Source organism: Galeopterus variegatus, unplaced genomic scaffold (genome assembly GCF_000696425.1).
Source record: "Galeopterus variegatus unplaced genomic scaffold, G_variegatus-3.0.2 Scaffold1394, whole genome shotgun sequence".
Taxonomy (NCBI): Eukaryota; Metazoa; Chordata; class Mammalia; order Dermoptera; family Cynocephalidae; genus Galeopterus; species Galeopterus variegatus.
In genome coordinates, this window is record NW_007727505.1 from 202,716 (window position 1) to 227,136 (window position 24,421).

The following is a 24,421-nucleotide window of genomic DNA, read 5'->3' on the forward strand; positions in this document are numbered from 1 at the left end:
TGACAAGGTCAAGCCAATGTCAGAAGGCCCAAGAGAGAATTCGAGGTTGGGGGACCAGTCAGGAGGCTCCTGGGGTGGGGCAAAGGAAAGAACAACCCAGGTCCTGGGGCTATGTCTCCAGTGTCCAACGTGAGTCCATATCCTGCTCTGTCCATGCCCTGCTCTCTCTCCGTCCACGTCCCCACAGCCTTGGGAAGGCTGAGTGGGTTCTGGTCCCCATCATACAGGAGAGAAATCGAGATCCAGAAAGGTGAGGGCAACACTCCCAAAGTTAGGTGCTGGCTCAGTTGCCAAGCCTCAGAACTCAGGCCTCCTAGCCTCTGTGGCGGGGGTGGGGGGGAATTGTCACACACAAACATGCACACCTTTGTCCACACGTGTCTGTCTCTAAGATCTGGCCTGGTGAGGGGACAGGAGGCAGCGATGTGCTCCATGGTGCACTCAGATAATGACACGTCATCCTGCTCCCCTAATCAGAGAGTGGCCAACGCCTGATGCTATCTCCGTGCTCTTTTTTGTTGTTTTGTTTTGGTTTTGGCATCTGGCCAGTCAGGGGATCTGAACCCTTGACCTTGTGGTTATCAGCACCACACTCTAACCAACTGAGCTATCTAGCCAGCCTTATGTGATCTTTTTTAATGATGAGAGAAACGTTGATGAATTGTGTCATGATTCAGAGGGAGGAAAACTGATAAAAACTGGCAAAATTATGAGAAATTCCACCTGGCAAGCCAGGGACTGATTTACCTGCAGAGATGTGTGGGGTTCATGCTGGGGTCCGAGGAGGGGTGCCAGCTGGGTTGCTCAGTTCTCATTCATTTGAGCCCCCGAGGGATTAGGCTGGGCAGGTCAGTACCTTGGAACGAGCGCCAGCAGCCTCAGAGTCCACATGGCACAGCCCTCAGCTAGAAGTGCTTTGGGAACAGGTGCCTCCGTACAGCTAGACTCTGGAGCCACAGCCCAAACATGGACCTAAAGCTGTTTGCTGGATTTATTGGTTTATTTCCCATTGGGGCACCTATTACAAGTGCTCAACAAGGGGCCCAAGAGCAGCAGCAGTGACTGGGCAGGGTAGAGACCTATAGCCCCCAAGCATGTGGCTGTGCAGGCCCACACTCACCCCCTCCTGAAGCAGCCTCCTACCAGAGTTGAAATCTCCAGAGGGCGGGCTTCACCTGCTGTGGAAGGGGAAGTGACAGGTTCCCTGTCGCTTCACCTGCAGTTCCTGAAAACTAGTTAGTAAATTCAAGCTGGCCCCTGCAAATGTTCTGCCCAGCCACAGAAGCCTCTTTCCTTGCCCCTCACTCTGTTCTCGCTGGACACATTTGGCTCCTGTCCCATGACACACCTGACTCACTCTTTTTGTATTGATCGTGGTTCCAGTTTAAAGCTAAAGCAGTGGGGGCCCCCGCGTGGCCTTGAGGCATGGATCTGGGGGAAGCTGAACCCAGTCGCAACCAGGTAGAGAGCACACCAAAAACACCATTTTCACGCACATAGCCCACCATTGCCACCACAATCGCCATGGCTGCCACAAAAGTGGCTAGTCTCTATAGCAGCAGTCATAGCCACCATGCAGATGGCACGCCAGACTCTCAACTGCACTGACACAAGGAGAGGCACCAACAAAAACCAAAAAAAAAAAGAGGTCCTCTTTCTCCACAAAGCACACTCCAGAGTAATAGAAGAAGCATCTGATTTATGATAATAGGGCAGGACGTGATCACACCTGTCTCAGTACTGAACAGATCATCTAGGCAACAAACCAACAGAGGAACAGTTAATCTATCAGATGGAGAGAACAAGTCTATGGTTATTAGAGGGGGGAGGGGGTTAGGGAAGGGGAGAGATTGGATAAGGGGCATAAAGAATAAGTATGATTTGTAACAATGAATATACTAATTTAAAAAATCCAAAAAATAAAAAATAAATAAAGCTAAAGCAGTGAAGCCACTGGAATTTGTTATCACCTGTGAGTGCCACTTTATTCACCTCCTTTGCAGCACCTAAGGAGTGTCTCAGAGCTCATAGCCTTCCTTCTCTTGATGTTAAAAAGTCTACTTTTTGAGGGCCGGCCCGTGGCTCACTCGGGAGAGTGCGATGCTGATAACACAAGGCCACGGGTTCGGATCCTATACAGGGATGGCCGGTTCGCTCACTGGGTGAGCGTGGTGCTGACAACACCAAGCCAAGGGTTAAGATCCCCTTACCGGTCATCTTTAAAAAAAAAAAAAAAAAAAGTCTGCTTTTTGGTAACATACTGGTAACAGGAGAGAGTGGGATTTTTTAGGTGTCCTCTCTTGGCAAAATATAATGTAGCAACCATCCTTGGGAGCCAGGATGTTCTGGGAAATGCTGCCTGGTTTGAAATTCAAGCCTCTGGGATACCAGGTTCCCCAACCCTGGTTGGTCACGGTCTTACCCTCCCCATCTCCATCACAGGCCACCCCTCACTTCTTCATATTCTTCCTGGGAAATTAAAACACAGACTGCCCCTTCCAGGTAGGACCAAGGGGGCACAGGAATCAATAACCAAGCCCGTGGTGCCCACAGGGAGCGAGCAAGCCCAGGCCCAGGGGTAGAGAGGCAGCTGCCCCTCTGCAGAGGGAAACCACAACGTGAATGAGTTTTTCCCTGCTACATGTATCCTGACCTTTTTAGGGAAAAAAAAAGTCCATTTTACTAATTTTTTCTATCAGCTCGTGGAGGACGTGTGTGGCCAGTGAGGGAAAAGGTCAGAGAGCCTGTCGCTGCCAACTGCGGTGAGGGCCTCACGTGACAGCCTCCCCTGTGGCTCCCTCTGTGCCAGGAGTGTCTATTTTCCTTGCGGTGATCAGTTGCTGGAATTTTGGTCTGGGGTTTGAGGGTTTGTTTTTCATTGTTCTTGTGGTAGATTTCTTTAAGCTGGAAGCAGAGTTAATACAGAAAGAGTGGGTGTTAACCTTAAGATATGTTATGGGACAGGAGCCAAGTGTGACCAGCGTGGGTGCAGCAAGGGGTGAGGGAAGGGGAAGGGCTGGTGTCAGCAGCACACCCAATGAGACAGCGCAGCCACCGGAGTGTCTCCATCACCCACCACGAGTAAGTCTTGAATCCTGGGCAGCCCACTCTGCCCATCCAGTGTACCTCTTCATCCCTCAGAACCCAGCAAAAGGGATCCCTCAGAAGGTGGTAGTGAGTCTGTGCTCTGAGCATCAGATGGCGGCAAAGAGTCCTTGAGGTGCCATCGCTCACATAGTAGGCCCTGTACAACCACACATACACCTCCCCCAGACCACAAGTTGTGCGAGGATAGGGCTGAGTTGGGATTCTGCTGATCACTCAGTGTGGATGTACCTGATTGGAGCAGATGGTGGGAGGATGGACAAATGCCCACTCAATGCCAAGGCAGCAGGAAGGAGAGACCAAGACCCCCCAAAGCCACCTGCACTCTGCCCCTATTGTCAGCCCTGGGACTCCAGCTCCCTCCTTGCTGAGCTGCATCTTGCTTCATTATCATGCAGATATTTTAATTATGCAGATATGTTTTTAGACAGTTTTAAATATGTATATTATTTACTCATTAGACCATAACAGCTCTGGAAATTGGAAATCTGTATTTAGTATCTATCAGCGCACAGTACAGAGCTACTACAGGGCTCACAGGCGGGGAGGGAAGAAGGGTAGCCATGGCAGCTGTGCTGGGCTGGGCAAGGTTATTGGGCACCCTGGCGCTCACCCCCTCCCAGGTCTGGACCCAGCAACACCAAGGTTGGGGAATGGGCTTGGGCCAGCATTGGGAAGACCAGTTACTGATCCCCTCACCTAGGGAAGAGCAAAGGAACCAGTAGGGGGAGGGGAGGCTGCTGAGCCCAACCAGCCAGGCCCCACCTGGCCAGACCTGGCTTCCTCCCTGGGACGTTCACTGTCCTCCACTGCTGGGCTTTGGCGTCAGGTAGACCTGGGTTTGAGCCCCCTCTACACTTCCTCACCAGGAGCCTGGAGCAGTGGCTATAATGCTCTGAACCTCAGTCCCCTCAGCTGTAAGAGGAAGGGACAAAAACTTCTCAGGCATCTGGCTTGGGGGAGTGGGCAGAGGGCAGCGCAGCCTTTCGCTTGGTGTTGGAGTAACCGCACCAGTTGGTGATGCCCTTGCCTAGGGTAGGTGTGGGGCAGTGTCTGGTGTTCTCCTGTCATTGTTACCTTCTTTGCAACCCTCCAGCAGTGTTCTCAGGACATCTCCTTGGTGCTGGGACTTTGCTCTGGGCTCGCTGCCCCCAGCCTCCATCTCAGAGCTCCCCGTCCGTCACAGCTTCTGCCCAGCTCAGCCCCAGTGCCCCAGATCTCAACATCCCGCACCCCTTGGGTTCAGGGCCTTTTATTCTAAACCTTTCTTATCCTCTAGGAAGCAGGAGTAGCTAGAACCAATTAAAACTCAAAAACTCAGTCTTTCCCTCTGGGCTGTACAGAACAAGTCCTGTTTGATGGGCACTTGCCCCTCAGGCCCTTTCAGGCTGCCAGCACTGGGGGAGGGGCCCCAGGTGAGAGAGTAAGGAGAGGAAGCCAAGAAGTGGGGAGCACCCAGCCTGGGGGGAGGAGCGGGCTCTCTGAGAGGATGGGAACGCCTGAGGGCTGCAGCCCCCAGTGCCCAAGCCCCTCCCCTCCCAGCACGCAGGGGGCCTTGCCCTCCCAGTGTCAGCCTCTGAGGGGCGCCTACCATGGCCCCGGGCCCCTTATCTCAAGTCATTGTCTGTCTCGGCTCCACCAAAATTGAAAGATGTTTAACTTAGTGAAATTTGAAGGTATCTGTGGAGGTGGCTGCTCCCCAGGTGAGTATTGTCCCCAGCCCCATGCACTACCAGTCCTCCTCTTTCTTGCCTTTTCCTGTAAGAATGGTTTCCAGAGCTGAGGGAAATTGATTGTTAAGTGAAACTCTCTAATTGCCTCTGAAATGCCCGCTGTTATCGTGATGGACTTGGCTGTGAGCAGCCCGGCTCCACAATCCCACTGCGGTTCCCTCCAATGCCATGGTCATGATGGGGACATTCGCAGGCCCAGTGAGGCACCATCAGTGACTTCATAGCAGCAGCATCCTCATAGGCAGCGCACACCCCCAGGATGGTGAGGAAAAGAGGCTCAGAGAGGTAAAAACACACACCTAGGGTCACACAGCTGGCAGGCAGAGCCAGACTCAAGCCCAGGCTTCTACACAGGTCCATAGACGCCCTTACCTTGATTTAGCAGGTATTCATTGTGCATCTACTGTGTGCCCATGGTCAGGTTACTGTAAACGGCCACCAGACACTGCCCCCACCACACTCAGAGTTCAAGGGTGAAAGCAGACACAGCAGAGGGTTCCGTGGGCACTGCGGTGGGGATGGGGTGGCTTGGCAGGTGTCAGGGAGTAGCTAGAAGGAGAAAACCTGGAGGGTGAGGGAGTGAGTCTGGCTAGAAGAGTCTGGCAGGAGGGAACAGGGAGGTAGCAGCATATGCAGGGCCTGGCAGCAGGAGAACCAGACTGCAGGTGGCTCCAAGAGCAGAGCCCAGAGCCTGAGCAGGGAGCCACTCCCAGGGGACAGGCACTGAGGGTCAGGGCTAAGAATGGAGCACATCTCCCCCAGGCAGGCAGGCGACCTGGAGACAGGACCAAGCTGTGACCCCAGCTCTGTCTTGCCCCGTTAGGCGTCGTGGTAGGTTCGCCCCTCATCTCTGGACCTCAGTTTCCTTCTCCATGCTGCTCGTCCCCAAGCTAGGACCCAGAGAGGTGGGAGGGAAGTGCTGGGAGGATAAACTTTGGGGCAGGGTGGGTATGATCTCCCATTCATCCCTGAGCAGGCCTGACTGTTGTGGACTCTATGGGGACAGGAGCCCAAGGCTCTGGACCCGGCAGGTGGAGCTAAGCTTGGAGATCCCTGTCTCAGGACATGTCCTGCCTAGCAGAGGGGAGGAGAAGCCCAGGGCTGGACAGGGCAAAAGAAAGCTTCCAGAGGAGGTGATACAGTCTGATAGAGCAGCTGACCAGGCAGAGAGAATAGATAACAGAGGAAGGCTCAGAGGTGGGCAAGAGCCAGCAAGAGAAACCTCCAGGGACTAGCTGCCTATGGGCAGCTGCTGGGGGTTACAGGAAGGGGCCTGCCAAGAACCTACCCACCTTCTGAGTGGGTACAATTACTATCTCCAGTTTTTAAGCAAGACATTGAGGGCCGGAGGGGTGAAGCCATTGCTCAAGGAAGCTGGGCTTTGAACCCAGGTCAAGGCTCTGGGGTCCAGGCTGAGATCCCTGCTCAGGGCCCCTCATGAACAGAGGGGTTGTCCCAGCCCTCACCGTCCGGCCTGGTAGGAGCACATGCAGCCGCAGCCTGCCCGAGAGGGGTGAAGCCATTGCTCAAGGAAGCTGGGCTTTGAACCCAGGTCAAGGCTCTGGGGTCCAGGCTGAGATCCCTGCTCAGGGCCCCTCACGAACAGGGGTTGTCCCAGCCCTCACCGTCCGGCCTGGTAGGAGCACATGCAGCCGCAGCCTGCCCGCTCCACTCCGTTGGGCCGCCTCAGCCCTTCCTTACGCACCACCAGGCCTGTCTGCTTAGCAGTTCCCACACGTCCAGCGCCCGGGGATGGGCTGATTGATCTGTAACACTGAAAAAATAATAATGGCTTGATCGTTACTGAGGATTAAAAGTAATCCTTTTGCTGTGGCTATTGCGACTCCGTTATTCACGAGTCAGCGGGCTGACCTGGGCCCTCAAGCCCATGGGACTGCATGGGCTCAAGGAGGCTGGGGGCTGGGCCCTCACTCTCTGTATCTCCCTCACCTCATCTGCTTGCCTAGGGGGCCGGAGGGGCCTGCAGCCCGTGTGTTCTTGGGCCTGTGAATCCCAGGGTCAGAGCTGAGCCCTGAGAGGGCAAAGGAGCTGGCACCCCCTGGCCAGGGGTGGAGGTAGTGGTGGGAGAGGACAGTTCTTCACGGTCATGGCCCAGTTTGGAGACTTCCACTAGTGTCAATTTGGTGTCTGCAACCCCATCAAACTGGTGGCTTTTCTACAGCAGGAGACCCAATGTGGTTTCCACACTCTGCCCCAACCTCAACCACTGTGAAGAGCAGTGGCCTCAGCGGAGCTCCACACGGGCTCCAGCCCCACTCTGAGGAAGATCCCAGGTCCCCAGAAAGGTACTGGGTGACAGGGTAAGGAAAGGGGGAACAGTGACTGACCAGTCCTTAGGGGCTGCCTCGCTAGGCTTTACAGATCCTCCAGGCCAAGTGCTGACCTTGGCGCCCGGTGCAGTTAACATGCATGACAAGTGTTGTTAACCCTAGGTGTCACACGATAATGTCCTCTGTGGAAGGACACTGCAGGCTTATGACTTGGGGACCTCCCCCACCCTGGAAGGTTGGAGTTGGGGGATATTTGTGGCTTACGCCTAGAGGATAGAAAAGGAAGGACAGGAATCAAGCACAGGTGGCCCCTACAAGGCCTCAAGAAAGCTTTGTCTTTTATATGCAGAGCAATAGGGAGCTACTGAACGGTTCGGTTCGGGGCAGGGGACTGTGATCAGATCTATGTTTTGAGATAAGGCTCTAGGTGTTGTGTGGAGAATATATGAAGGAGGACAGGAGAGGATGCAGGTTCTTGGGGCAGGACAGAGCTTGAGATGGGGGATAAACAGGAGGTAGTTTGAATGATACCAAGGGTGGAATGTAGGAGGGAGAGGTCCCAAGGTAGATGGGCCTGTTCCAAGAGCGGGTGGTATGAGCGGGTGGGTCTGATGGTTGTCCCAGAGAAGTGTTCAGGAGCTCAGGAGGGGCCAGGATTGGAAGCAAGACATGGGAAGCTTCATGGAGCAGAGGCCTATAGTCCCTGAAACCCCTGGAGTGCGAGGGGCTGGGTTGGGAGGCAGAGGAGGGTGTGGGTCCCACCTAAGCAGGCTCTGCGATAAAGGGTGGGTGGAGGACCGAGCCCACAAGGGAGAAGGTGGAAGCTAGGAGGGGCTCAGCATTGGGAGGATGAAAGGGTTTGACTCCAAGAGGCACTTTCTCACCCCGCCCCTGGGCCCCCAGTCTCATAGCCTTCCCACCATTCAGAGCTGTTGGCCTAAGGATGGGTAGGCAAGCCCAGTGGTAGTGGGGACAGCTCTCCTCAGCCCCTCTAATTGCCAGGGGTGACACCCTCCCCAGGAGAGTGCATGTCACAGCTCCACATGGAGGTCTCACCTTACCCCCTTCTCTCTGTTTAGGCTTTATTAGAACCTCCCCTTAGGGCCTATGTGCCACATCAGGCCTGGACTGGAAGATGGGGGTGAGGTGTCCTGAATACCATGGGGCCAGGGCCTTCTGAGTAGGGCTGTAGGCCTGGGGGCAGGACCCTACTGCTCTACTCCCAGGTGGATGGGATGGGACAGGGTGAGGATCCAGAGCACCCTCCTTACTGGGTGTGGTGGGCCCCACAGAGGGGGGCCTTTGGACTTTGGCCATGGGCTGAGCAGGGCAAATGCTGTGATGAGGGCTGAGACCAGGGCCCCAGCCTAACCCAGACGCACTGTGTGATTTGGGGCAGGCTGCTTGCCATCTCTGTGCCTGGGTATCCTCATTTGAGGAGGGAACATAACAGCCCCATGTCAGGCACATTGTAAATGGTAACAGGTGCTCGTGTCACTGTCTTGGGGAGGGTTGGGCATGCAGTAGGTGGCCAGCTCGTGGTGATAGTTGTCATTATAATTATTAATTGGATGTTACTGCGCTCAGCTCTGCAGGAGGCCCCAAAGGGCCAGACTCAGTTTTATCCTTGGGAACCCCAAGACTTCCTGGAGGGACATGGGAAGTGCCAACTATGAACCTCTGGATGCCCAAGTTCAGGCCCAGAGGGTGGCCGGGTCCTGGCACCTCCTCCAGCAAGCCTTCCCTGACATCCCGAGTTCCCACAGCACGCAGCTTCCCGCACCTCAGCTGCTCCTGCCCTGGGTGTTCTGCCAGTTATGTGTCAGTTTCCCCTCTGGACTGTGACGGTGAGAAGCAGGGCTGGGTCTGCCCTATCTCCACAAATCAGCATAGTTGGCTCAGAGCATGCCTGGGTACAGGCGTGGGATGGACAGTCTCACAGCTATGCTCTAAAAGGAGCATTCTCTGCTCATAGGCACAAGGGCTTCCCCGGAGGAGGCCACTGGAACCAGCCCCAGAGGACAGACCAGGCTCATGTAGACAGAGAGCTTGGGAGGCTTGTGGGAAGGGGCCCAGGAGGCCTGGGAGAGGGACAGTGGGCCTAGGTAGGTGGAGGTGGGCTGTGGGCACCTCTGCCAGGCCCTGGGCAGGATGGGGGGTAGAGTCAGAGCATTGGCGAGGCACTTTGTAATTTCTGATGGTTCACACCTGGCTGGGGAGGGGCTTCCTCTTGGCTCTGGGGTGACACTTGTTTGTAGGGGGTACAGAGTGGCACTGGGGCTTGGCCCAGTTCTGGGGTCCCCCTGCCATCCTCTGGGCAAGAGACACTGCTGAGCCAGAATACAGGGATTCCCATGGAGATGCCTGGTGGGATGAGGAAAAGGGAGTTCCTGAGTCGGCCTGACCCCAGGGGGTGCTGGGAATGGAGAAGGCTTTGGGGTTGGCTTGGGGCAGGCAGCCTTTCTCAGCCTCTGACCTCCCTGTGCTCTGTCCCTCAGAGATTGGCCGATGCTGCGGAGAACTTCCAGAAAGCCCACCGCTGGCAGGACAACATCAAGGTAAGAACTGCAGCACCCTCCCCAGCACCTAGGGCATGCCCACCCCCAGCAAGGGTGGATGTGAATACAGGAGAGGGGAGAGGGAGGGGGGCTACCCAAACACACTGGAGGGACACTGAGGGGTCTGTGGAGTAAAGCCAGAAGCCTTTGTTCAACATTCAGCAAGTATTCCAGGCTCTCTCTCAGTGCTGGGACACGCGGTATAGATATGAGCCCCCATTTCACTCCAGAGGAGTCGTGGGGTTGCCTGTGAGTGGAAAGGCTACTCAAAGTGGTGTTCCCCAAAGGAGGTGCCCAGATTCTTGGAGAACCACTGGGTCAAAGAGGCCTCTTGACTTCAGGACTTGTCAGAGACTTTAATACAGTGACCAGGAAGAGATGCTGGGATGAGACTGAATCACCTTCCCCAACTTCCCTGAACAGCAGCCTGTCCTCCCAGGAGGCCCTCAGGCTGGGCTCAGGGGGCCAGGCTGCCACAGTCACAAAGGCCTCTCCTTCCACCATGAGAGCTCAGAAGGAGCTCAGACTTCTTGGAGCAAAGGTGCAAGGAGCTGAGATCAGAGGGCCCTGCTAACCCCAGCCTCAGGCCTGGGTTGCCCTCGCCAATTTGTTGCTGTGTTTGATTTTACCTGAGCTGGATGCCTGGCGCTGGATACACCTGCCCCCTTCCTGTCAGGCCAGCATAAGACTAAGGCAGGGTTCCTCCCAGACTCAGGGAAGCCCCTGTGCCAAGCCCCAGCGATGGAACCCTCAGGGACCAGACCAGCTGGCAACGCTCCTGTGTCCTCCACAGCTGCTCAGGTGTCTGGGCCATGCCTCCTGGTGGTCTCCATGCTAAACACGAGGAGGGGTGGACAGGTCATGACACCAAGAGCTGCCCCCTTGGACCCAGGGACTGGTAAGGAGGGTGAGTGTGGGGCAGACCCTTGATTCACTCCAGTTCTGGACCAGGCACAGCAAAGCATGTCAGCCCCAGGTAGTAGGCAGAGTTATTATCCCTACTTACCTGATGAGAAAACTGAGGCACCGAGTGGTTAGAGCTACCTGAGATTACCTATTGGTGGCAGAGATTCATAGCTGGGCTGACAGGTGCCAGGTTCATGCCTATGATCTAGGACCCTAAACCTGTTCCTCCTCCTCAGTCCCCCCCCCCCCCCCCCCCCCCCCCCCCCCCCCCCCCCCCCCCCCCCCCCCCCCCCCCCCCCCCCCCCCCCCCCCCCCCCCCCCCCCCCCCCCCCCCCCCCCCCCCCCCCCCCCCCCCCCCCCCCCCCCCCCCCCCCCCCCCCCCCCCCCCCCCCCCCCCCCCCCCCCCCCCCCCCCCCCCCCCCCCCCCCCCCCCCCCCCCCCCCCCCCCCCCCCCCCCCCCCCCCCCCCCCCCCCCCCCCCCCCCCCCCCCCCCCCCCCCCCCCCCCCCCCCCCCCCCCCCCCCCCCCCCCCCCCCCCCCCCCCCCCCCCCCCCCCCCCCCCCCCCCCCCCCCCCCCCCCCCCCCCCCCCCCCCCCCCCCCCCCCCCCCCCCCCCCCCCCCCCCCCCCCCCCCCCCCCCCCCCCCCCCCCCCCCCCCCCCCCCCCCCCCCCCCCCCCCCCCCCCCCCCCCCCCCCCCCCCGCTCGGTACTCCCTGTAGGGGGTTCACGTAGGATGGGGAATAACAGATGGCTTTTTTTTTAGGCGAATAAATAAATGAGCTAGCAACTTCCTAAGCCAGTCCCCCTCCCCAGGAGCCTGGGGACTGACCCTTCTCCCTCCCCGCTCCAGCACTACCCCCCATCACTGGGCTCCTGTCCCTTCTCAGCCCTTGATCAGAAATAGGCATGGAAGCAGCCACTGGCTCTCACTATCCACTCAGACCACGCCCCAGCCTCCAGGCACCCCTGCTCTGGCAGCTCCGCCTGTGAGGCCCAGCCCTGAGCCTGCACTCAAAGCCCCAGGGTCTGGCCGCTCCTGCCTTCCTTCCCAGCCTTGCTCCTCACACCTCCTCCCTGCTGCACACACAGAACACTCCAGGCCTTTCCTGCCACTGGGCCTTTGCTGGTGCTTATCTCTCTGCCTGGGATGCCGTCTGTTCCTCCTGGAGACCCAGCTCCTCTGTCCCTTCCCCATGGGGCTGCTCTCTCATCCTCTAAGCACCAGCACCCTCCACTCCTGCTCTACCCCTTCATTTGTTCCTGACATATCGGCTTCCTCCCCACCCCCCAGTATAGGCATGGCACAGGCTGGCAAGTGAAGGAATCAGGGAATAAGGGAAAGAAAAGACCCACTCTTAGCCTGGCTTTCTCTGTCTCCCCATCCAGGCCCCAAACAGGGAGACAAAAAGGCCGTCTGAGCCCCAAACCTCTTTTCTCTTCCTAACTGTGCAGAAAACCCAACAATTCCAGGGCTGTCCTGCCAGACCCCTGATCCCTGAATTTCAGCCATTCCCTGAGGCAGGAACAGATTTTCCCAGCCAGGGTGGGCAGCAAGTAGGCCTGCCAGGAAGGATGGACCAGCTCTCAGGGACATCCAAGGGATGCTGAGACAGATGCTGCGTGAAGACCCACTACCTGCACCCTGGGTCATAGTCCCTGTGGGACTCAGGCAAGGGCTTCCATTTCCTCATTTGGCAAAGTACTGACTGGTGTTGGTGCAGCCTGTCAGCTCAGACATGGCATGTGAAAGGGTCAGGCCACACAACAGGCTCTATGGGTGCCAAGTTGGTGAGAATGTGGGCACGTCTGGGTGTTTCTGTCCTGAGATGAGGCAAGAGTGGGATGTGGTAGGCCCCCCCACACCCCAGCTTGACCTGAGATGCCTCCAGCTGTGGGTGTGAGCACAGGCAGCACTGACCACAGGGCCAGCTGAGCCTAGCCTTGTTTGCCCAATGCTCACTGCCCTCCCCCCCAGCCCATCAATGTGCCTGCCTGTCTGTCTGTCCCACTGGCATCTTAGATAGGGTGGGGCTGTGGTTACCCCCTCCTTCCTGGCTGCAGGGTCACCACTCTTCCCAGGAAGCACTGCTGCGCCCCGCGGCTGCCAGGCTGAAAGGCATTAGTGCTAATGGTGGGCCCATTAGCTGACACACCACCAGCTCTGCCTGGGCTTCCGGGGGGAGCTGGCAACAGCAGATGTAGGCGGGGCTGTTTATGCCAGGGGGTACAGGGACATGAGGCTGGAGAAGGGAGGTGTTTTGTCCACCACCTAAACCACCTGAAACCACGTCCTTCCCAATGACCTTCAAGAGGTGACAGACAAGGAGCCATGTTCCTTCCCAGCACTGAGAAGAGGCACCTGGCATGTGCCACAATCCCAGCCTCGAACTCAGGCCCTTTACCCAAGCCGGGCCTTTTCCCAGGAATACCCTTATCCCCTCCTTCAGAAGGACAAAGCCTCTCTCTCCAAATATATGCCTAGGACTCCCCTTTTTGTCCCCAATCCTAGGATTGGCCCCCACTGCCCACAGTGCCCACATTTGGTGCCTCCGTCTCACATGGTTCCCGTTGCAAGTTGCCCCAGGCCAGTGTCCCATGGGCTTATCCATCTGCCCCACTCATGGCTCCTCCAGGCCAGAAGCAGTCGGGTCTTACTTAGCATTGTGCGCCACCTGTCCATGTGCCTAGCTGAGTACCCTGTTGACAGAGTGACCAAGAGCAGTCTTTTTACCTCTGAGGTGGGGAGGATGGCACCCAGCAGTTCTGAGCACAAAGGAGATGCTCTGCCCAGGGGGCCAGACTGGAACCCACTGCACAATCTGTAGGGTGTGGCCCTCCCTGTTCGACATCACAAAGCCCATCTACATGCAGACCTCTGAGGAACGGACAATGGTGTACCCACATCCACACGTGCACAACCCCCACTGACACCAGCCCAGGGACTTGGGGGAATCCTGGAGTCTGCAGAGTCAGAGCTGGGACAAGAGATCAAGGGGATAATGTCTGGACATAAACTGCCACCATACCCCTTCCTAGTCCCAGGCTGTGATCCCACACATTTGGCCATGGCAGGGGCAGGGAACCTGTAGCCACAGCCCTAGCCAGCCCAGACCCTTAGGCACCAGGGAAACTATGGCCCTGATTAGCAGGTAGCTCTTCTCATGGCCCCCGCAGACAGGCAGCAGGTGGTCTGGTGCCCATAACACTTAGGGTAGATGAAGATAGGCCACCTGCCGGACTGTAACCTGGTGCCAGCACCACACTATGCCAGCTTTGCATGCCACCTAAACCACCAGGGAGGAGCTGGACCAGGGCATAGGTGGAGGAGGGAGGAGAGGCCATTGGCCCCAGGGCCTCGGTGCCAACACCAGGGCCTACAGGAGACAAAACCATGCCCTGGGAGTCTAATGGAGGAAATAGTCCTACCCTGGTGAGTCTGATGGGAAAGACACAGCCCTGCCCTAGAAAGTCTGATGGAGGAGGTAGCTCTGCCTGGGGAAACTAGAGGGAGGGCCGTGAAGCCTGGGCCAGGCAGAAAGAGCCGGCTGGACAGGACAGGTGGCCTCCCTAGCCTAAGGGTCTGACCCAGCCATAGGGCCACTGCCTGCCTCTCTGCCAAGCTAGCAACAGACGGCTCTCTCAGAAAACAGTCCTCTTGGCTGAGCTGAGCTGGCAGTGGGCCAGGGCAGGAAGGCTAAGCATCCTCACTGGTGCAGCCGGTGGCTGGCCTGGGCTCTGCACAGGCAGCTGGCAGACAGGCAACAGTCATGTCTGGCCAGGCCTTGGCAGCCGCCTTCCAGGACTCCAAACATGGATGGCAACTGCTATTCCCCATGCTCATCCCATGCACACTTCCTCACTCTGTTCTCCAACTGCCAGCACCCCTTGTGCCCTCTCTTGGTCTTGGCTCCTACTAAGGAGAGTGTATGTGTCATCTATACATTGGCCATGTGGATTCCCCCTGCCCCCTCACCTGTCACCTATACACACAAATGCACATGGTGGGGGGCATGTGTGTGGGCTCAAAGGGGGTGATTTCCCACCCCACCCCCTGCACAGTTTGAGCAAAATGGCCCCTAAATATCAGGTAACAAAGAGGGGTGTCAGGACTGGGGACCTCAGATATTAAGGAAACCCATTTCACCCCACCCAGGGGGTCTGTTCCACACTCAGCCTCTCCTGTGGGCTGTGGAGCTACAAACAGGATTCATCTGTGGGTAGAGTTGGCCCTACCCCCAACGGAGTCCCAGCTCCCTGTCTTCCTCCCGCCCTCAGAGCAACCATCACCATCCTGGTTTTACAAGTGGGAAATCAAGACCCCGAAGTGAAGCCTCACTGAAGCCACATGATTTAACTAGGCACCCTTGCCTCATTGATGAGATGGCAGTGACACCTGGAAGTCCTCATGGGGCCCCTGGGACAAGCCTGTAGGCTGAGGCCTTTGAGGCTCAGCCTGTCTTCACTCTCTGCTCAGGATCCCAGAGTTCCCACATGTCCAAGTCAGAATTTGAACCCAGGACCCTTTGCCAAGGCCCCTACACTCAGTCACCAGATGGTACTGCCTCCTGTTATTTAACCCAGGAGGTGGGTCACTAATGGTAGACATTCGGGCACTGTGCTGGCCAAAGCAGACACAGAGGCCTTCCCAGGGGCCCTCCCACCCTGACCCTACTAGCCCCATCCTGCCACACCCCCAGCTCCACATCACATCAAGCATGGAATCACAGCTACGTTTATGTTTGTGATGTATTTTCACATGTGTGACTTTGCCTGCCACTGTCCCATGCTCCTCTCTACCAAGGAAGGGGCATGGCATGGCCTTCCTCAAGGCAGGAGAGGCAGGGAGGAGTCCTACCCACAGACAGCCAAGCCCTGGGGGCAGAGAAAGCATACAGGTTACTGAATCTCACCTGTAGTCTTCAGGAAGCTGGGAATCCTCCTGTATGACATGTCCCCCTGTGTCCCTGAGGCCACCAATATCTGATGTTCCACTGAGACTGTGAAACAGCAGGACAAATAGAGAAATGAAGCCATGGCAGCCCCTGAAGAGGAGGCCCAAGTCAATGCCAGGGTTTCCCAGGGATGACCCAGGTGCAGGCAGGACCCAGCCACAGCCTGTGTGGGGAGTCCAGGGCTCCTGAAGGCCTGAGAGTGATGGGTCCCTACCCATGCCCTTTCCTGTCCTTGCAGAAGGTCTGCCTAAAAAGTTGGTGAGTGAGGCTCCAGGTTGTAATCTGCGCCAGGCCCACCTGTTTTCATTACAGAGGGAAAGAGCATCAGAACCATGTCTATAGCCCCCCTTTAGATAACAAATCACATTTTCTTTTCACTGGTGAGTGTGTTGAATTGATATTTTTCCCCCTCAGTTTAATGGGTTTGTGTGTTCAGAATGATCTTCATCAACCGAAACTCCTTATTGTGTTTGATGTCGTGTCAGCTTTCATTATGCGCCTCAGTCGGAGCGGCTGCAGGGAAGGGCCAAGCACCCTGGAGCCAGGGCCTGTCCAGCCCCCACCCCAGCCCACTTGGGCTCCAGTCTTTCAGGACTGGTGGGTGGGTGGTGGGTGTGGGCAAAGGCGGAGGTGAGTTGGGAGGGCAGGTTGGAGCCAGGATGTGAAGCCTTCCTTATCCCTGCCCTATGTCATCTGTATGATGGAGTCAGGGCTGTCGGGAGGAAGCAGCAGATGCCTCAGATTCCGGAAACTAGCAAGTCCTCTTTGGTCTTACATTCCTCCGGAGGTTGTGATCTTGCCCACGCACAGTGCCAGGCATGCAGACAGTGTTCTAGAAGGCTTGCACTAAGCCCACACGTCCAGCCAGTGGCCTACACTCCCCAGGCCCATGGTGGGAGACAGCCAAGGACTGCTCCCTGCAGCAATCCCTAGTACTGACTACCTCAAACTGTGACCACAGACCCAGCACCCAGGCAGTCACCAAGGCCAGGCCCTTCCCTGGAGCCATGAGGAGCCTGAGGCTCAGAGAGGGAATAGTCCAGCCTTGGGGACTGCAAGTGGGCCCCAGCCAGGCCTTGGGAATGTGGTGGCCAAGGTGTTTTCCGCCCCTTCTGGAGTGAGTGCAGGCCCTGTGCTTGCTGCTTTACAGCCTGGCCCTCAGGAGCAACGTGGGTCACCGCTCCCATTTGCAAACTGCAAAGAAACAGGCCCCGAGGGAGGGAAGGACTGCCGGGACCACGCTGCAGGTTTTTGCTATATGGGACAGGAACGGGGCTGAGGAGCACCTGAGGAGGGGAACTTGGACAGTGGCCCTGTCTGGAGTCCTGGCTTTAGAGTCCACAGGGGCAGAGGGGGGTGGCCCCTCCTGAGCGGGTGGCACTTGCTGACACCAGGCTCACCTTCTGGCAGCCTCTGGCAGCCACACTCGGTTCTGATTAAAGATCATTAAACATGAAATTAGCCCGTTTGTGTTACGGGTCCCCGGGGCGGCCAGTGATTATGACGTGCAGATGGCCAAGAACCCAGGCGGTGGGCGCAGACAGGCAGGGCGGGGGGCAGGCGCGCGGGCCGGGCTCTGTTTTCTCCCGTTCCTGTTGTGTAAACCCCCTTGCATTTCACAACAAATCACAGATAATTAATAAGTACATGCCCATAATGAGCAGGCTTTTTAATAGAAGGAATTGGAAGATGCGGCGTCGAGTCATTATTTCACTCTTGCCCAGACTCAGCTCTGTTTTCCCATCTTCCTCACTCCCCGGTGGTGCCTCAGCTGGCATCTCTCCAGCCAGGCTGGCTCTGACCCTGCCTCCCAGCAAGGCTGCAGTACCGGTACCGGTACCACATCCTCCTGAGCCTGGCCTGGCTGAGGTGGTGGTGGGACATTTCCAGCACAGACTCATCCTGCGCCTCCAGGAGGACAGCTCCAGATGGGGGGAGGGGACAGTCTCTGCCCCAGAGGAATCTGAGGGGGCTTCCCAGGCCTTGGGGCTGGGGGTCCCGGCTGCATCTCAGGGGACCCTGAGGTGCAAATGCTGAGACCTCTCTTTTCCTACTAGGAGGAAGACATCATGTACTATGACTCCAAGGCCGATGCTGAGCTGGTGAGTGTCCCCACCTATGCGGGGGAGGGGGATGGGGGAAGCTGCCAGAGCCACATCCATTTGTTGGCCTCAGCTGTAAAATGGGTGTTAGCACTCAGTGCCCAGCATTCTCAGCTCAACCCTGCAGAGTCATGGTGACACAGGCCCCACCCTCCACATCCCACCACTCCCTAGAGGTCCTGACTCCTCCAGGGCTATGTCTCTGTGGTCACTGTGTCCTGGCCCCCCTCCCTGGGCAGGGTGGTGAGGCACTTGGACCTTCCCTCACAGGGCAGTACAGGTCCCAGCATGGCATCAAGAGGGTCTCTCTGAGGACAATAAGAGTAAGGGAGAGAGGGAGCAGCTGGGGAGGGCTTCCTGGAGGTGAGCAGGTGGGAACAGGACACAGTGACGTGCAGCTGCATTTCTAGGTCAGCACAGGCTCCTTTCCCTGTACTGAGCACCCCACAGCCTGGCCCCATGATCAGTGCTTGGCCCTGAGTTTAGTCAGTTCCTTCCCAGCCTCAGAGGCAGCCCAGTTCCTGTGCCTCTTCTTCGGATGAGGCGCAGCTAAGCTGGTGTCACCCACCTCAACAGTGGTAGTAGAGAGAACCCAGAGCCACACTGCTCTTCCACCTCCATGTCACTGACTGGCTCAAGCCTGCTTGGGCTGCCCTGTGAGGTAGTGAGGTCCCTGTCACCAGAGGACTCACATGAAAGATGTACAATCACTTGGGAGGAGGTGGCTACAGAGAAGACAAGAGTGTCTGAGCATGTAGGGCACTTGGAGTAGAAAGTGTTTACTGAACTTGTCAAGGCCCAAGTCCCTCTGCCTGTCTTCAAGGCAAAAGTAGTTAGACTTGACTGTCCCCTAAAGAGGTGTCACTGGTATGCAGTCTCTAAGGTCCCACCTGTGCTGGCTGGTGCAGAAGCCCCAAGATCCAGTCTTCCTCTCCCAGGCCTATGAGTTTGGGGGGTTTCCTGGCGCAAGCAGGAGGTACCCAATGACACCAGGAAGTAGGAAGACCAGAATGGATCCCTGTGCAGGGGCCAGGCTGGCCTGAGAGATCTTTAGGGAGGGCAGAAGGCTCCAAGGGAGGGGTGGGCTCAAGCAGGTGCGCTTCCCCTTGGCTGAGCTCTGTGGCTCCCAGAGAAGTTGCTAAAATTAAAGCTGGAATCTGAAATTCAAATGAAGAGCAAACCTTTAATTAGACCCTGAATCTAATTCCTTACCCCCTCAGCAGCGGGCTGCGATTTTAGCAATCAGTGCATTAAATATAAACCAAGAGACTGCAGTCGCCTACCACACAAAGCCTCTGGACTCAGGGTGGCACTGAGGGGCTCCTTGGCCAGCCTGGTGCCCAGCTACCTACCAGGACACTCTAAATTCCCTGCTCCCAGTAGCCCTCAGTGTATCCAGGACCCCCACTCCTGACTCTAAATCACTGACTCCTTGCTCCCAGCCCCTTGGACATATGCTGGGGCCAGGGACTGCCCAACAAGGAGATTCGCCCTGGGGCTAGGCTGGGCTAGGATCAGTTAGGCCCAAAGCCAGCCTGGCCCAGCCAGGCACTGGTATAAATGACAACATGCAGTCATTTGCCGACTCCCCTCCTTGCTGTGTTGTTTTGTTTTTTTAATCTTTGCCAGAGGTACAGTTAGAGATCTTTCTAGACCATTTACTTTTAAATTACCAGCCAGAAGGTGGGGGTGGGGGAAAGAGAAAGAAGGAAAAAGTTCGCCAGCTGATAGCTTATCAGAACAGAATCCAAATGTCACATTAGTTGGGAAAGTTGGGAGATTAAATTTTCCAGCGCCCTTCATCTGCTGCTGACATTTCGGGGGCTTTCTTCTCCCGCGCCTCCCCCTCCTGTGAGCAGAACGTGAGTGGCGCAGGCCTCACAGGCAGCTGGCTCCCCGCTCTGGCCTCGATGCTCAGCGGCTGCCTGCCCTGGCTTTACCCAGCACCCAGGGGCTTCTGAGGGTCCTCCTAGGGTGCACTGGGAGTGTGGGGGAAGAGAGCTGGGACACCAGGTGAGGTGTAATGGCAGGGCAGCAGACAGCTTGGATTTTGCTGTAGAAAATCCACCCTTGATGGTATGAAAAGGGTGTTCACTGCGTGGCCCTGGGGTATGGAGAGCACATCTGGCTGGTGGAGAGGTGCCGTCACCCTTTTCTCAGACTAGACACAACCTACGCAGACACCTAGAGGCAGGAACATGAGGGGAGGGACACGCCCAGGACACAATTAGCAGCAGGGTCAGTGTTACATGAGACTCACAGGGAGAGGAAATGAGCTGAGCCTGGGCTAAGGGTGGTCACAGGGGTCTTGGGGAGTAATGAGGGAGCATGTGGAGAATTCAGCTGCTCATGCTCCCTCCCACCAAGGCACGAAGCCCCCCAGCTCTGCTCCCTACCCTGCCTCAGTTTCCATCTCTCCGTTGCCTCCTCAGTCTGGCTTTTTTCTCTCTTCCCCCTCACTCTCTACCACCATCTTCCCTCCCTGCTGGCACACCTGCACCCGAGCCTGCCCCCACCCCCTTGGCTGCGGCATCAACACTGTAGTCGCAGACCCACTTCTGCCAGCCTGTGGTGGTGGGCGGGGGCGCACGGCGCATGCCCAGCCTGCCCAGCAGAGAGATTCTGTAATTGGCACCTGTCAGGCAGCTATGGCTCATTTTAGAAAATCAACAGGGGCCCTTACAATCCTGCTGCTAGCAGGCGTTGCAGACCCTCCCTCTGAAGGTCACCAGGTCTCAGTGCTAGCCCCCAGCCCTCTCCCGAGGTCTGCCCCAAGCTAACCATGGAACTGACCTGCTGCAGGGAGTGGTGCTCCACCCCAAATGGAGCTAGGGCCCTGTCCCTGGTGTAAAAGGAACTCTGTGCAGGGGATAGGCGGGACCCAATGGGGGTGTGTGGGTGCAGAGCTCCTAGGCAGGGCTGCCAAGGCCCCCCTGTGATAGCAAAAGGCACATCCTTGTAAGCAGAAGTCTGCAGCTGCTCCTTCCTGGCTCCAAGATTTGCCTCCTTCACTGTTGGTTTTCAAGGATGTGGGAAAGGAGTTGCTTTGGTTTTGGTTTTTGAATTTGGGTTTAGCAAATGTGGGGATGGTGGATGGGGTGGGCAGTGTCAGGTGGGAGTCACAGGCCTCCTGAGTGAGGGGTCGTACCCTGTGTCCATCTGTCCCTGTCTCTCACCATCTCTCTCTGTTTCTGACTGCAATAGTCTCTGTCTTTGAGATGCCCCTATCTCCTGGACTCTGGCCCTGCCTGCCCCTAGCTGCAGGCCTGTTCTACCCCACTCACCATTTTACAGTCCTGACACTGCTGGAGGGCCCCTTTCTGCAGGATGACCCTGAGAGTGAGGATGTGGAAAGGGGGTCCAAGGTCGGCACCCTAAGACTGGACTTCATCGAGGACCCAAACTTCAAGAACAAGGTCAACTATTCATACACAGCTGTGCAGATCCCCACGGACATCTACAAAGGCTGTAAGTGTGCGGAATGATCAGGACAGCCCTCCCCAACCACCGTGGGGGCAAGGCCCACTGCCTGGGCACTCCTAGGACTCCTGGGGATGGAGGGCCAGTGCCACCTACCTCCCATTGTCTACACCCGAAATCACACTTGCTTACCTCTCAGGCTCACCCACATGCAGGCATCAAGCCGCTCACAGGCAGAGCCTCACACTAACCCTCCTGCCCATGTGTACACACATGCCCACGTGAATGCATACACACGCCGTGCTGGGCTAAGTCCCCACCTGTTCCTGAAGCAGCTCCTCCCCACCCTCCTCCATTTCCTGGCCCCATGTAGGAGTGCTTGAGAAGCTACCACACAGCAGGTGGACACAGGGACCAGGGGGACAGGGAGCTGCTCCTCAGTCACAGATACCAACCCCCTTACACCACCCTCCTTCTCCTTGGCACAGAGCCAAGGGGTTGGGGAGGTGGTTTCAAGCCCAGAGCAGCCAGGAGCTGAGGACTGGGAAGAGGATGGCTAAGATTCCAAGCTCCAAGGACAGGGCAGCTTTGCACAATGGAGAAACCAGCTAGAAGGGTTTGAGTCAGACAGGAGGAACTTTCTGAAGATCTTAGGAGGTGTAAGAGGAAGAGGTCGAGAGTCAAACACTGGATAGGGAGCTCCAGCAGCAGGATTTAAGGCACTGGGTCCTGTTGGTTTTGACACTATTCTGTGAGCACCTTCAGGGTAGCCTCGGAATCCAAGGGGCCCACTGGACTACGGGTCTTGAGGCAAAGACCTCAGAGCCACTGCATAAGCCCCAGAATGCAGGGAATCCCCCAGAGTCCTCAGGGAAGCCCCCTTCGCCCTCAGGTTCAGCTAGGCCTTCTGTGCAGCTTCTGGAGGGAGTGGGGGAGAATGTCACCCCCAGTCCTCCACAGGCAGCCCGCAGGCCACCTGCCTGAGCCAGTCGAGGGGCACTATCACAGGCAGGCACGCTAATTAAAACAGGAGCCACACCGCCCTCCCCAGTCACTCCTCGCTACCCACACAAATTACATTTTATATGTTTTTTATTTACTGTGTCACTTTTAATTAAATCTGTAATCGCCTGCCTGAGGGGGCATGGTCCCTGTTTCCCAACTCAGCATGATCTGAGAGTGTGTGCACGTGGGTATGGGTGTGTGCACGTGGGGCTGAGTGGCAGGCCCTTGCCAGGTGGGGGGCCAGGGGTGTTTGCACAAGTGTGTCTTGCAGTGAATGCATGTGTGTGCCTGTGGCCACAGATACCTGCAGAGACAGCTACCCAGAACAGGGATCTTCTGTTGGCTCTTGACCTGAGCCAGGGACAACCCATTGCTGGCAGCCAGATGGGATTCCAGGACTATCTGCTTGAAGCCTCTTATTGCACAGATGGGAAAACTGAGGCCCGGTGAGGGTTGGAATTTGCCAGACAGACTCTCCCAGGGCAGACAGTTCTGTGTGAAACATTTGAGGGCTTGACTTTACTTTTTCCTTAAAGAGAAAAATAGAAATTGTTCAACTCACTAAGTTTCTAAATTAGGAACAGGACCATAACATACTGTTCAATAGGCAGAGCCAATGCTAGAAATGTGTTTTGTTTTCACATTCTGGCCAGTTAAGGGAAAACACAGGGACAGAGAAGGGCCTGAGGGCAGGGGGGGGAGGGGGAAGCAGCAGCCACCTCAGAGGCCCCACCCCTTGGAGGGAGAGAGCAGAGGGGAGTGCCCAGCAACGGGTTGAGTGATTGTAAATCACAGCCTGTCTGCTCTGAAGAGAAGAACAGAGCCTTTGGAAAGTGTCTCTGGTCCTCTCTGGGGGTGGGTCTCCTCTCTGGGGGTGGGTCTTTGATAAGGATCGCAGTGGCAGGACTCCACCTGGGAAAGAAGGAAGGGGAAGCACCTGGAGGGAAAAAATGACAGTCCCAAGGGTAGAGGTGAGGTATAGGGCCTGGCAGAAGCAGGGGTCCCACTCCTGCTGTTCTGTTTTTCCTGAGTCTCCAGGGATGAGTGCACCGCACACATGAAAACGTGTGCACACACACACACATTGGGCAGATTGGGGGGAGCGTACAAGCCATCCTGGGTCTCTGTCCGGGTTGAAGGGTCCTCAGGATGGTGTCCATTCATCTGAGAGGAGCCTTGCACTGTGAATGTGTGTAGAGGTAGGTCTGGCCAGGGGATCACACATGTGTAACTACAGGGGTTGGGGGCAAGTGAGGGTGGGGGTAACTGATGATAGGGGGTTGTGAGAGCAGGACCGGCCAGTGTCCTCTTGTAGGTGCACAGTGGTATCTAGGTGTGAGCACGTGTGCCCTGTGACTATGGCAGTGGTCAGATTACTGGAAAGGTGGGTTTGGGATCAAGTAGATCACACATCTGGCTAGAAACACAGAGGTTAGATGCAGGTATACCTGTTGCGGGGTACAGCCTCTGTGTGTGCAAGTGAACCTGCTTATGTTGCAAGCAGGATCATGGCACCTCCCCTGCCCCTCCAGGAGCTCCCACCCCCGCCCCTGCCTGTTCTTGGCCCGAGTTGATTAATCATGGGGCTGAGTGGCTTCCAGCTTATCAGGTACCTTAATAGCTGAATAATTCCAGCCCCATCAACGGGCCCTTAATTGCTTTCTTGTGGCTGTGGCCTGGAGTGCATGCTGAGTGGGTGAGCTCCCAGGGGACCAGCCACAGGCTCCAGGCAGCATGCTGAATGGGGGTCCCAGCACACAGCTCCCTGCCACCTGGGGGGCCCCTCTCCAGAGCCACAGGCCACAGCTACCCTGCCTACTCATGTGGGGCCTGGCTGAAGGGTAGGCTGAGCTGTTCCTTCAACAACTTGGGGGGTGGGGGTGAGGGCCAGGAAGGTTTCCTGGCAGAGCTGGTACGGCCACAGCTGGGAAATGAAGGAGAGAGCAGGTGAGGCATTCTGAGTGTCACAGTGGTGGGTACAGCAGGGGACAGCCCAAGCACTCCCCATCCCAGCCTCCTGCTTTGCCTGCAGCCACCGTCATCCTCAATGAGCTCAACTGGACGGAGGCCCTGGAGAACGTGTTTATGGAGAACCGCAGGCAAGACCCCACACTGCTGTGGCAGGTCTTTGGCAGCGCCACAGGAGTCACCCGCTACTATCCAGGTGGGTGCCAGCCCATCTTCCCTGGCCACCCAGCACCCCATCTTCCTCCATCTCCCAACCCACCCATCCTGGGGTGTGGGAGGTGGGGTAGCCACCCTGGAGGCTGTGGTGGCTCAGCCACTCCTGAAAGGCCTGACTACCTGGATCAGGCCCCCTTTTCTGCCAGTCCCCCTCACTTTCTGTCCTC

The 24,421-nt window shown here is 56.9% G+C and overlaps 1 protein-coding gene across 1 annotated transcript in view; it reads left to right on the top strand.

Annotated features, from left to right (window-relative positions):
- Positions 1-24,421, top strand: part of CACNA2D2 (calcium channel, voltage-dependent, alpha 2/delta subunit 2) — a 140,882-nt gene that overhangs the window by 98,710 nt on the left and 17,751 nt on the right. Inside the window, exons 4-7 of the mRNA XM_008576767.1 lie at positions 9,628-9,687; positions 17,601-17,645; positions 20,972-21,113; positions 24,103-24,234. Coding sequence (XP_008574989.1) covers positions 9,628-9,687; positions 17,601-17,645; positions 20,972-21,113; positions 24,103-24,234 — 379 coding nt within the window. The remainder of the gene's footprint in view (positions 1-9,627; positions 9,688-17,600; positions 17,646-20,971; positions 21,114-24,102; positions 24,235-24,421) is intronic.